The sequence below is a fragment of the Micropterus dolomieu genome, linkage group LG18, assembly GCF_021292245.1.
Source record: "Micropterus dolomieu isolate WLL.071019.BEF.003 ecotype Adirondacks linkage group LG18, ASM2129224v1, whole genome shotgun sequence".
In the NCBI taxonomy this organism is placed as follows: domain Eukaryota; kingdom Metazoa; phylum Chordata; class Actinopteri; order Centrarchiformes; family Centrarchidae; genus Micropterus; species Micropterus dolomieu.
In genome coordinates, this window is record NC_060167.1 from 26,922,746 (window position 1) to 26,935,737 (window position 12,992).

General features: G+C 40.1%; 1 protein-coding gene across 3 annotated transcripts in view; it reads left to right on the forward strand.

Moving 5' to 3' along the window:
• The window catches only part of chchd6b (coiled-coil-helix-coiled-coil-helix domain containing 6b), a 187,751-nt gene that overhangs the window by 97,321 nt on the left and 77,438 nt on the right, over window positions 1–12,992 (forward strand). For all 3 annotated transcript variants that reach the window (XM_046029092.1, XM_046029095.1, XM_046029093.1), the window contains exon 6: window positions 3,824–3,894. In XM_046029092.1, coding sequence (XP_045885048.1) covers window positions 3,824–3,894 — 71 coding nt within the window. The remainder of the gene's footprint in view (window positions 1–3,823; window positions 3,895–12,992) is intronic.

Sequence of the window (12,992 nt, forward strand, 5' to 3'; positions counted from 1 at the left end):
TTACCCCCCCCCCCCCCCCCCCCCTTCTGTCTTTCCACATTGGGCTTTTGTCCCCACGGGTGCAAATGACTGGGAAGAGCTCAGAGTGTGTGTGCCAGTGATAATGCTGCCACTTCTCTGGTGTCATGAGAGCTGAGCTGGGGCTGTTGCTTTGGGTCTGTTCTGTCAACAGACACCAAAAAACATGTTGATACACACAAAAACAACACACAGCCTTGCGGTCCCCCAACATTTCAACTGGATAAGCTACCAGTTCAAACACAACACTTCCATTCTCATCAGTTTCCTTATATTCTCTTGCTCTATTAGCAAGACCAGAGACATGATAGTTATATCATTAACTTCTGGTACAACATGTCTCCCATAACCATCAAACTGCCAATTTTGTAAATCTACATGGACAAAAAACCTAGAATTGTTTGACTTTTACTTAGTATGTAAGAGAGAGACAAGCTGCTTTGGGCAGAACGGGAAATGTGAATCTCTCCAGAGCACGAAGTTTGTGTTGGACTTGGGTCATGGCAGAGAGAATATTTTTAGTGACCAAGTTTTACCAAACTAGGCAACAAGGTCCAAAGCACGGATTTCAGGCAATAGGGTCAATTTCACCAATAAAACATTTGTCTCCAATGCATATCATTAAATTTCAGGAATTCTATGATTTTATTATTATGGAGAAGTGCTGCATACAATACGGAGAAGAGCATCTGTCACATAGGGTATAATCTATCTATTTATCTATGTTTAAATCTATGTCATGTAATTTAATCTATTTTAGACAATGTTTACAATGAAGTTGCAGTTTGTAATTCCAAACCAGACGATGTTATTTTAAGGTTGTAACTGTGTTTGTTTTTTTACCTTTTCACACACATCAACCAATTCCTTTTTTTTTACAACATTCCTTCCTGTAGCTAACTCTCTCTTTGGTAGGGTACAAGCTAGAAAAAGGGTTGGGATGCAGGAACTGGAAAAGAGAATATTCCTCACTGGCTTCCCACCATTAATGTATTCATTTGTTTTATCTTCTTCCGACTGGGAGGCACTGTATCAGCCACTGCCCGACCCTTCCAAACCCTAAAGGCAGAGCCACGGTATGATACACCTATCATCAGTGAGAAGTTCGCTTTACCTTTAAACCATCTGCTTGCTGCTTCCATTCCTGGTGCCCTACTCCCTATGTCCTGCATAATCTGAGACACCCATGGGTCTAAGCCCTTGTGGAGCCTTTTTTATCTTCGCTCAAACACTGGATTTCCCACAAGGCAACTACAGACTTTCAAGTTTCAGCTCCGCTTTCCTCTATTGAGGGTACCCACTGAGCCCTTGACTTTAGGCTAAAGGCTAAGTCGCTAACATGTGGCTAACTTCTTACCACATATTCCCAGGGAGCCAGCCAACACATGAGCTAACTCTCCAACACGAAGTGAGACTTAATCTCTGTTTAATGTTCACGATTCCAGGGCTTGGTTTCCAGCACTTTCAAATTAAGCTATTTATTGGTAATGTTAAATCCTTGGTATATTAATCAGCGATCTGATAAGGGGTCCTTAGGTCTCACAGTGTCATCGATTCCAGAGGTACATAATGCTGAGATCAAGTGTACTTGCTGTCCTTACCCACTGTTGAGGTGTGGTATTGTAGCCTAAACCCCTTTCACACAAGCAGTCTAACCATCTTTGTTCAGGAACATTTTCTGCACATCTGTGGGACATCTGTTCTGTATGTTTCTGAAAATAATGAGATTTCTTCTAGTTTTGCCGTCGCCGTGTACATGTACGGTATATCCAGCCTTACCCCATCTTCACCTTCCGTTGAGTTTTATTGCTGTTGACATCCATAGGTTTTGCATTGCCGCTACAGTGTCCCTTGCTCCATCTATTCCAGCACTGCCATGGCATGTGTGAAAAGGCGCAAGGCTGAAATGTTCCTGAATGAAGCTGCATTTGTGAGTAGTGAAAATCACTAGCGGTGCCTGAACGGTAATCCCAGTAATTTACTGGGAACTATGTATGAAAAGGGCTCTAGTCCACACATTAGCAATGGAGAGATTTAGCAGCAACAGGAGCCTAATCCTGAGTCCTGTCCTGGAAAATCCAATATAACACAGCTAGGAGACATAACTGGCAGGGATAAAGTCTTACACCTCTGAATGTTTGGCATTTCCACATTGTGAATTATGTGAGAGCCAAAACAAACTCAGATGAGATAAGAAAGGTAAACTGTAGTTGGATACATTTATGAATTTCTCTTCTACTGTATGTTGTCTCTAGCCTGGTTCCAGGTCTCTGAATTGCTGCCCACATTTCCGAATTCAAGAATTTAAATAGGTGTCTTGCTAATTCTCTGTTCCCCAGTTGGAGAAGCAATCTCACCACTCCAAACTTTGTAGGCATAATCAAGAATGAGGCCATCTTTCTGCACCAAAGCCAGAAAAATTACCACAAAAATGTGAAAGAGATCAACACTGTTATATAACTTGTTGTTAAGTCCACTTACAGAAATAACAACTCTTAAAATGGCATATTTCTTCAATCAACTGCAAGAGTTTCCGTGATAATTGAAACTGACTAGCGGATACTTCAACACTACTGATTGTGCTAGGGCAAAATACCCTCTCCTCCTTCAGAAGACTTATGACTTATATTTTACTGTCTTTTAATGAGCAGGAAAGAAAAGGATAGAGGGGCAGATTATTACATTGTGGTGAATACTTGCAGATAGGATTAAGGAAAAAATATGCCTTTGACATTACTTGAGTCTTTTCCAACACCAGACATTCAGATCAGGAGAGGCATGTCTGCGGATCAGCGTCAAAAATGAGATATGAAAATGACTAGGGGGCCCTGAAGGAGTAGAGGGCTAGGGATTGTGGAGGAGGTTTGTGTTTGATCCCATCTCGTTCCCTACTCAGTCACTTCAATTATCTTCCTCTCCTATCTTCCCATCTATTGGGAATATAGGGAATAATTAAGTAAAAGCGTGAGCACTGCTGTTATTGGTTTAAAATTGTGATTACTACGCAGTGAATGTGTATAAGAGGTTGGTGAGAGAGATTTGGTTTGTGTTTGGGGCTTTCTAGACAAACTGTATTTCATATGTTTTGACGCAAAGCCTGTAATGTGATAATTTATCTTACAGAGCAAATTATTTTAAACATACTCTCAATACTGTGGCTGGAAAATACACACCTTTTATTATTTAAACTTCTTAAACTCTTGACACGTCAGTGTATCACCTTGTGTGCAGCTCTGACATGATGCCGAGTAGTTTACACTCTGACCACTGATTACTCCAGTAGAGGTGTGCTGTATGTGACCTTGCCCTCTAGGCATGGGCTCCATCTGTGAAGTAATTGCTGTTTAAATGCCACTGTTTTTCGCATGAAATAAAACATTATGAAGTACCAGCAGGCCATCAGCATTGAGATTTGTAAGCAGCGCTGTAAAATTCAAAGGTCACTAATTTAACGAATGTGACATTTCCGATGCTTTATGCATTTTGCTTATCATCGTTGGCTTATTAGAGATTGAATTGAAGCTAAAAGAAATTGTTGTTACTGTGGTAATAGTATGTAGATAACGCAAGCTCTTAAGCTCTAATTCATGGGACTTGATTTGAGGACTTTAACATAGTTTGTCTTCTTTTTTATGTTTTGAAAATTGGAGCCAGAGAACAAGGTGCCTCATCATTAAAGGCAGCATATGCCTGAGCAGCCCACTTTATATTCAAACTAGAAAGTGAAGTAGAACTTCTGCAGAGCTGTAACATATGCCTGAATCGATTCTCACCTTTCTTTCCCTCTCTGCCTCTTTGCCTCCAGAACCTTGACAACTACAAGCAGACGGCTGAACAGTACAACGAGGCAGCTACAAAAGCTGAGGCTCACATACGGTAAATACATTTTCTGTGGAATGGACCATTCAGTATACTCATCGCATTGTTGGTACTTAACTGCGTCAGTGCTGTTATTTTTTTATGAGCCTATCATCGGCTAAGGCATGTTACTGAATACACTAAAGTAAATAGACATATATTTATATATTTGAGGTTGGGATAGTTTTTCTCTATGTAAGCCCTACATATCTTGGCAAAATCTAACTTTACAGGACTTTGGGCCTCATTCACAAACTGTAATATTCTATAATAATATCTTTGCTGAATTTGATTGTACTCTGCAAACAAATTTAGAACTGCCTCAGACCATGCGTACACACAAATGATGAAGGCCCAGCTATCTTAATAAATGTAAACACACACCTTTTAATTTTTTTACTAATGCATTGGCCAAATGTATTTAATAAGCATGAAATTGTGCCTCAGAGAATGTCCCAGTCCTAGCTTAAAGTGGAGTAAATGAAAATGTCCACATTGAAATGTAACAGTTTTGGTTTTCATTGTTTTCATTGACGTGGCCTATGATGTGTAATATACCGGTAACGTGCCTATTTTGGCCACACTATTGTTTCACTTTCTTCGGTTGTGAAATTCTTTTGCTTTTTTTAATTGAGGGGACATGCTTCTCTCTTACTACAACTTCCTATGTAAAACACCTCTAGGTAAATGTATTTGGAGGCGTGGCAGAATGCTGATTGCAAATTGTGCGCACCTGTCAATTGTCTGATTCTGATTCACTAACATAGACATGGTGGTAAGAACAAAATTGTCGGATGTGCACGTGTCATGACTCACATAATTTTGCCTGCACACTTATTTTGTGCGCAATAGAAGAACATTTCTCCGCACATAGTGAAGCAGGCCCGTTGTATGCCAAGTAAGAAAAAAACCCCAGTTCAGTTGATAACAAAAAGAAACCAGCTCTGACTAGCAGGATGTCCACAGAGTTGTCAGAAAGCAGATGCGGGCAGAGACCTGCGTGTGAAGGCTGTTTGCAATGTTAGCATATTGTTAATATGTAGCTGCCTGACAGTCAAAACATTGTTTTCCACACATACAGTGATGAGGCCAGGTGATAATTTACTATTATCACTTCTCGTTTCCCATATAAAAGTGTTGTGACAAAGTTCTCATATTAACATATCAGTGCTCACCATTTTCCTCTTGAAATGAATGATAAGTTAAATCCTGCTGACGTCTATCACAGCATGAGAGTTTAAATACTTACTTACTTATATACTCACCCAGTGCTGTTTGGTGTTCTCTCCAAGTATATTAACTACGTGCACCAATCTAGTTTCACCTATCTTAACACATGTTTTTTTCATTCATTCTGAGAAAATGAAGCTATGATTGCCTAACAGATGAAGTACTCCCTGTGTTTCTGTTTAAGTCTACTGCTTTCTTTTTCTTGCTTTATTTGCTAAGGGAAGATTGTTAAATATATGCTATAAATATATCACTGTCATTGTTTTTATTCCACTGTGTTCTTCCCAGTGCACAGAGAGACAACTTGAATTGTGTAAAGCTGCTTTGCGGGTTTGGACTATGCATTCTCGTCTGTGAATGGGCGCTAGATTTTTATGTATATATTTGTACAATAATGGATACATTCTTGTGGCAAATTGGGACTCTTGCCACTCTGTCCAGTGCGTATTATAATAGAGCTCCATTCTGCTGGTAGGAAAACAGAAAGATCAGGATTTCACAAGAAGCTGAGATGCTCCTCTGGGATGGAGTTCAGACCTCACCTGTTGTCTAAAAGCATGTCAGCTTCATTCAACACTGAACCACTGCCATACTGGCAGTGCCAGAGTGTGTGGGCCTTGCCAATTTACGCCCCACTATAACACCTATTCTCACCCCATTTTGGAAGGGGAGAGAGCCAAAGAGCTCTGTGAATCCAATTTAGTCAGAAAGCCGTTTGTATTCCCTTTTCCCGCATGCATGACAATGATTATCACAAAACCGATGAAAGATGGCTAATTAATTCAGATCTTTTATTTTTAACTGTGATTCTCACATGCTCACTCCTCACCTTTTGGATTTCATTAACACATAAAGCCTTTGCTTTTCTGCCCTTGTGCTTATGTCTTACTATGCACCTTTAAAACCTGAACTACTCTTAAACACCACCAAGACAAAACCAGTAAAAGTCATAATGTTGGAGCCACCTATTTTCCCTCTGCTGCCAGCAGTGTTAAATGTATCCAAGCCTCATGAGATCCACCTAGTACACAACAAACAAAACTGTTGAACAGTCATCATGTAATATTGGTTTGAGTAATAAGTTTTGCATTGATATTTTAGTAGCAGTGTCTGAAATGATTAATCCTGATTGATGAAACACCTTTTTCTTCCTCCTCTTAACTTAAGTTGATTAGTCTGAGACCTTTCCATTGAATAATGAAGGTACATTTGTGGGTCAAGTAATGAAAGGGTTTGTTGATGTGATAGGCGTAATTGAATTCTAAGCAACTTCCCTACAATATCACTAGCATCAATATCACTGTCATTTCCTAACAAGGTGGGAAATGATAAAAAGTCACAGTTTACAGTGTTGCAGTTTGTTACTTTGCATGACTAGGCTTTGTGAGTTTAGGTGCTGTACCCTGAAAAGACAACCTTCAAATCTATACAAGGACTTCAGTGGCATGGCATCCCCCTCTCTGTTATTTAAACTGTCATACAAAGGAAAAATATAAAAAGGTAGCTGTCCTAGAAGCAAATGTATGAAGGTTATTATTAAGTCAGTAGTGCAGTAGCACACAGTCTAGTGCATTCCTTGGAAACAGCAGGGAGAAAAAGTAGATGCTTGGTCTTTTTTTGCTATCTTTGCACTGTATGATGGGTAGTGACCTCATCCACGACACTGCCATTTTCATGCACCTGGTCCATTGAATTTAACAGCATACAATTCAAGTCCAAAATTTTGTCCAAATGATTACATTAGTAAGGATTCGCTATTGTCCATAGCTGCATGGAAGAGGTTAGAAGATCAATTCAGCACGAGTTTTCCGAAAGAAGAGCATTTTGTCCCGCCACAATGTGTTGCTCGTTATTTTTAAGTGCGTGTGCTCACACACACACACACACACACACTCGTGCACACAAACTTTCGCTCCCCCTCTTCCCTTTTCTATCTCTGCCACACATACAGGCACACTTTGTATTCAGGCAGCCATGTGCTCGTCATGTTCTGTCAGCATTTGGGCAACGTTTCATTGTGCCGTGGTCACGCTGTCATTTCACACTACACTGACCACCCAGTAATTATTCTATTTACCCACTGCTGAAGAGAGGGGGAGCAGTGGGGTGGGGGGGCTGCAGCACAGTCCAACACATCATGTAGCTACAGTATGTCTTTTTCTCCTGTCTTTGTATCTGTCTCTGTCTCCAGTTCAGAATCACTCTTATATTTTCTAATTTTCTTAATTCTGAAATCATTTATCTATTTATCTCACCCTCTTGTTATTTCTCTGCCCATGGTTATAACCTTGCCTCCCTATATTTGCTGTCCTTGAAACTTTTGTCTTTGAGGGGTTTTTTTTGAGGGTGTGAAAAAAGAAGAAGAGATGGTGTGAGCCTAAGCTTAAAGTCAGGTTAAAAGAAAAATATTATAATAGTAAATAGTTTGAGTGCAAAAAGCTGCCTCACACACCTGAGGAGGGTACTTTGTTGATAGGAGGGCAACAGGACGGAAGCCCCCTGGGATATTGCCTCTCTTTTCCTATGTTGGACAGGTCACACTCTCTAAAATATTGTCCCCAAGTAGGGACATAGTTAGTGGTAAAATGTTATCTAGTGCCATTTTCTACTTGCCTTGCCCAACTACATGGGGCATTTTAGAGAAGTTCATCCATTAGCCTTGCCTTGGGGTATCAGACTACCATATTCCCCCAAAATACTTCACCTAAGAGACCCACAACATTTCAGCTGAGCTTACCTTAAGATCTAAGAATCCATTAATCCTCTTAAAAAAAAAACCTGTTTCCCCTCAAAGTGTTAGCAAAGACAGAACCTAAGTGAACCTCAGGTGGATGTCTGTGTGAGGATTCACCATGAAGTAACTGCTGACAGTTTGTAGTTAAAAGCCTGCTTTCGTGTGGGTTTGTTATGTCTACTTTATTCTGTATGTGTGTCTATTCTAGTGCGTATGTGGGTAGCGTGTCCAATTAGTGAAAAAGACAGGTAGCTAACAGTAAGGATCTCTGTGCCCCACAGTAGTAGACTGCTAGTCATTAAGTGTGACAAGACCTGTCTGATCTGTGGTCCAACAGAGATTTACCATTAAGACAGAAGGCTGCAGTCACTTACACACTCTGCCTCTGTGTACATCTCTTTGACTGCCTCTATGCAGTATATATTAAGAAACACCTACACACACACAGGACAGACAGGTCAGATTTGGTCTGTGCAGCTACAGTAGACAGGAGAGAAGACTACATTCCATTGACAACGGCAGCACTGGCAAATATGTCACCACTGCTGCATTAAACCTTTATTATGTTTATGTGAAAAGTCATTTATATAAGAATTAGATTACGTCTGTTTTCCATTACAGTAAAAGTAAAAATACAAGACTTGACTGGAACTGGTTTAAGCGTTAGCTGTCTTCACAGGTCCACGTGATTCTTGGTAACCGAGGTCCGACCCAAGACAGAGTGTGCAGTGTAGCGAAAATGATGTCCCATTACTCTTTTTGACCTGCTTGCTAATTGGTGGCCCATCATACTGCTGCTGCCAGTGTTTGTGTTCTCTGTTTGAGTCCGTCCAGGTCAACCACATTTTGAATTGGGTCCATTTAGTCCTTGGGTCTATTTGGTTTGGGTCGTGAAGACATCTTTTGGTGTTTTGCCTCTTTTTATTTGACAGTCACAGCATGCAGAGACAGGAATCTGTCAGCCATCACTCTGACACGAGAAACAGAGTTTTTTGGGCCCAAACGTAGACATGGTATGATTAACGTGATTTATTAAAAATAATAATAATAGGTGAAGTAATAATAAGGTGAAACTTACAGGTGTGGTGAAGTTGGCAGTCCAAAAATGTTAAAACAGTAATCCAAACAGTTAAACAGGTGAGAGTCCATATATCCAAACAATAGGGTGTAATCCACATAACACTGAGAGACACGAGGGACTAAGCAGGAAACGAGACATCTGAGGAAACACAGGTTGAGACGCTGGTATGTACTATGGTATGAGCAATGGCCCGCAAAGAGTGACAGACAGACAACCTCTTAAATACACACAGGTGGACTAAAGACGACGAGACGCAGGTGAAAAAACTTAGAAGATCAACACTGACAGGAAGAAAAACAAGACAACAACACCAGGGGGAGAACGACTTCAAAATAAAACAGGAAACGATGAACGAACGAATCATGACAAGGAGAAAACATATGACAGAGAATAGGGGAAAAATGCAGAGACAGGGAGTGAGTAAACACTTGGCGATGGATAAATCAAAATAAAACCAAAAATACGATATAGCAAAACCATAACAGAAAAACAGCAATCAAACTGGCATATCACCTGTAAAGACAGCTAATGGAAACATAAGTATTTAACAATTTCATGTAGCGATTTACATATTGGCACAAAGGACAAGGGCAACAGGGCTACCTAATGCTCATTTTGCCAAGCAGTGTAACAGGCATCATGTTGTATATAATACAGTGGTCCTCTATGAGAGCCAAAGTAAGAGATTAATGTGACAACTGTGTGTTTTATTGTGCAAAAATAATGTGTTCCGATGTTGTATTTCTCTTTGTGCTCTATGGATTTGAAAGCTACACAGTTGTTTCAAAAGAAAAGTGAAGTTTAAAGAAAAGGACCTCACAAATTAAATGACAAAACTGGAATTGAAATTGTTGACGATAAAAAAAGGGCTAGCGATGGAAGCTGATAGCAGCGAAATGCCCCAAAGAGCATGTCTCACCCCACGTCACCCACACCCACGAGTGAGTCGTCCAACCGCAAGGTCTCCTGATTGAAAAGTTATCAGCGATGAGATGTCACACACAAACACACGTGCACATGTGCCCCTTATCTTGTTCCTGCATGTCACCTGTTTTAATGAAACACTCTCCTTATCCCCTCCCATCTCTCTCTCCCTATACTCCCACAAAGTGAGTTTGGTGGGGATCAATCAGCCAGGCTAACAGAGTGCGAATTGTTCTCCTACATTCCTATCTCCCTTCAGCACTTCAGCTGTCAGCGTATGAAGATACGGGCGGAGTTCTGTCTGTCTGCAGTCCATGGCTTTTAGTTGTTTTTGATTGCTATTCCCATTTGAGACAGAGACTTTTGGTGGAGTTGAGATTAAACTTAGCTAAGTTCCTGGGCGTTTTCATATTGTCACATGTGAGTTTAGGATTTAAGTGTGCTGCATTGCTTAGCAAAGGTAGGATAAGTGATTATTATGACTACCAGAATAATCTTAGCTTCTGAGACCTTCACCGGCTTTATGAACTAAATCTGTAGTTCTGAGTTTATGTGATTCTCAAAGTAAGATTTCTGCCAGTTGAAATGTAATGTTGTGAATGTTATCCTTGTGGCACTATCATAAAAGCCTCACAAAGCCTCTAACAATACAAGATGCATGCTCTGTCATTCCTTTTGATCTCACCCCAGCCATGACACCTTTGATCCTCTCTTCTCTTCCCCTCCACTCAGCGTAATATTAAAAACCAAAACTACAATGCCATGGCTGCTGCTTTAAATGAACCCAAATCCTTGTCATCATATATTAATAACCGCTCACACACAAACACCAACACCAACTTAGACACAGAGAGAATAATAAAATGCTACGCCTTTACGATCTTCCCCTTTTCTTCATATTTCTTTATTCCCCAATGTCACGCTTTGCAGTGGCGCAGAACTCGCGTTCTCTTCATAAAAACCACACACTGCCAAGGTGAGACAAAAAATAATGAGAAACTTTAACGATTTGAGCCTAATCTTTCTTCCCCAACTCCGCACGTATTTATGCAAAACGTCACAGGCAGAAAGCAATTGGAGTGTTGTTTTGCTTCTTCTCCCTGCGAAAGTTAGCTATCAAACTAGCTGGGGCGGCTAATGTTTTTCTAATAAGAGCTCACCTCTAATTTCAGTCAAACGAGGCAGTTGGTGCAGATTAGCAGAGGCAATTTTCTGCTTCAGATTCCATTATTAAAACACTCCTGCTATCAGAAAGTTTCTCTTGTTGAATTGAGAAAAGTTTTTTTTTTTCCTTGAGCTTGGATTAATACCTTGAGGCTATTGTTGCTGTTATCTCTTTATTCTTAGGGAGTAATTCGGCATGTCGGCCAGCTGTCAGAGTGCGAAGTCAAACATCAACCACTCGTATAATTTTAATCATGCAATTGAAACTCTTGGCAACAGATTTTAAACTGACCAGCACAACAACACCATCTTTATTTTCTGTGCAACAATACAGATTCTCTGTTTTCAAGAGCTGACCATGACAAACCCTCTCCTTTCAATATAATGTGGGCATGATGTCCCTTTTAATACTAATGAGCCATTCAGCCCTATATCCTATATCCTGAAACATAAGGCTATTACATATTGTAATAATAACTCAAGATGAGTGTATCCAGCTTGCTTTAACATGATTGAAACTCATATTAACATCAGCCAGTGAATTATACTGACCCTGATAGGACCTTATCAGTGTCCAAAGTAATGACTGTTGGCCAAACATTACGCAAAGAGCACTAATATTCAGGCGTCTGTCTGAACACTGAGTGGCGTGGCACCACGCAATGTGGCAGAGGTAAAGTGCAGGTTTTGATTGTTGCCATGGGTTACTGTTTGTCCATGCAAGCTGCAGGGGTGATTTGTCATTTAATACATCACTGTCACGTTCTGTCTCTCTCACAGGTTGCATTCACTTCTGTTTTCATGAATATTCTCTCCGCCAGTGATTTATTTAATCCTGTTTCTCCACCCTCCACTGCACACGCAAGCACACACACACACACACACACACACAAACACTACACAATACACATACCAGTGCAGAGACATTTTTCCCACAGTCTTGCATGTGCATAGTTTTATCTCATGTGGACACACACACGTGCAGTGCATTTACAAAGCACAGTTCTCACATTCATGCACACAAAAGTATTGTGTGTATTGGTCGGTGAAGGCAGGGTCTACTGAGCTCATTCATATGTGAAGGATGTATGATTCTGTAATTGCTTTGAAGGATGGCAAGAGGGCAGTTCTGTGTGTGTGCGTGTGTGTTCGCGCACATGCATGATTGCGTATGTGAATGTCAGGTGGTCAGCTTTCCAAAATAAATAGGCATGTCCCATCATGTTAAATGAAGTCATGCGTCTCCTTATCAAATTGAACACTAATTCTATCTCTTCCCCTCTCTGTTGCTTGCATTTCTTCCCTTTTTTTAACAGTACGGTGTTGTATACAGGCTGAAAAATGACTGCGGGATAATATCAGGAAGTTCATTTCGAACACTTAATTTAATAAATGTCTGCAAGAGGTCTTGCCTAGTGTCACACAGAGATGAGGTAGAGGATCCCTATTCTAGGGCCCTATGAAATTCATTTAAATTTTTTCCAATTTAATAATCAATTTAAGCACATTTTGTCATCAGAAAGAGTGCATAATCATGTGGTGGATAATTACAATTTCAACAATTCAATAAGAAACTATTAAAAAATGTAATCAATATTAATGAATTTGAGGTATCATGCAAATGTGCATATTAAAATATTCAAATGTATGTGCAATAATTTATGGGGACGATTCACAATAAATGTATTGCAACAGTAGGATATTAAAATACAATAATACTATTTAATAGAGGACAGTGAATGCATTGTTTCAATACATGTGCCGTGAATTGTCCTCTATTAAATAGGTTATTACTTGACAACTGACGATCTTCTGCAGGCCAGCCTCCATATGCTAGACAAGGTAATAAGGTCTGACGCTACTTCTTGTTAATTTCATGGGAACTGATATGATAGAGAGCCCAAGAACAACTTAATGGACCTTGAGTTAGTATTGTTTTGTCGTCACTATTCTGTTCGTTTCTGTTCTAATCTATTCTGTTCT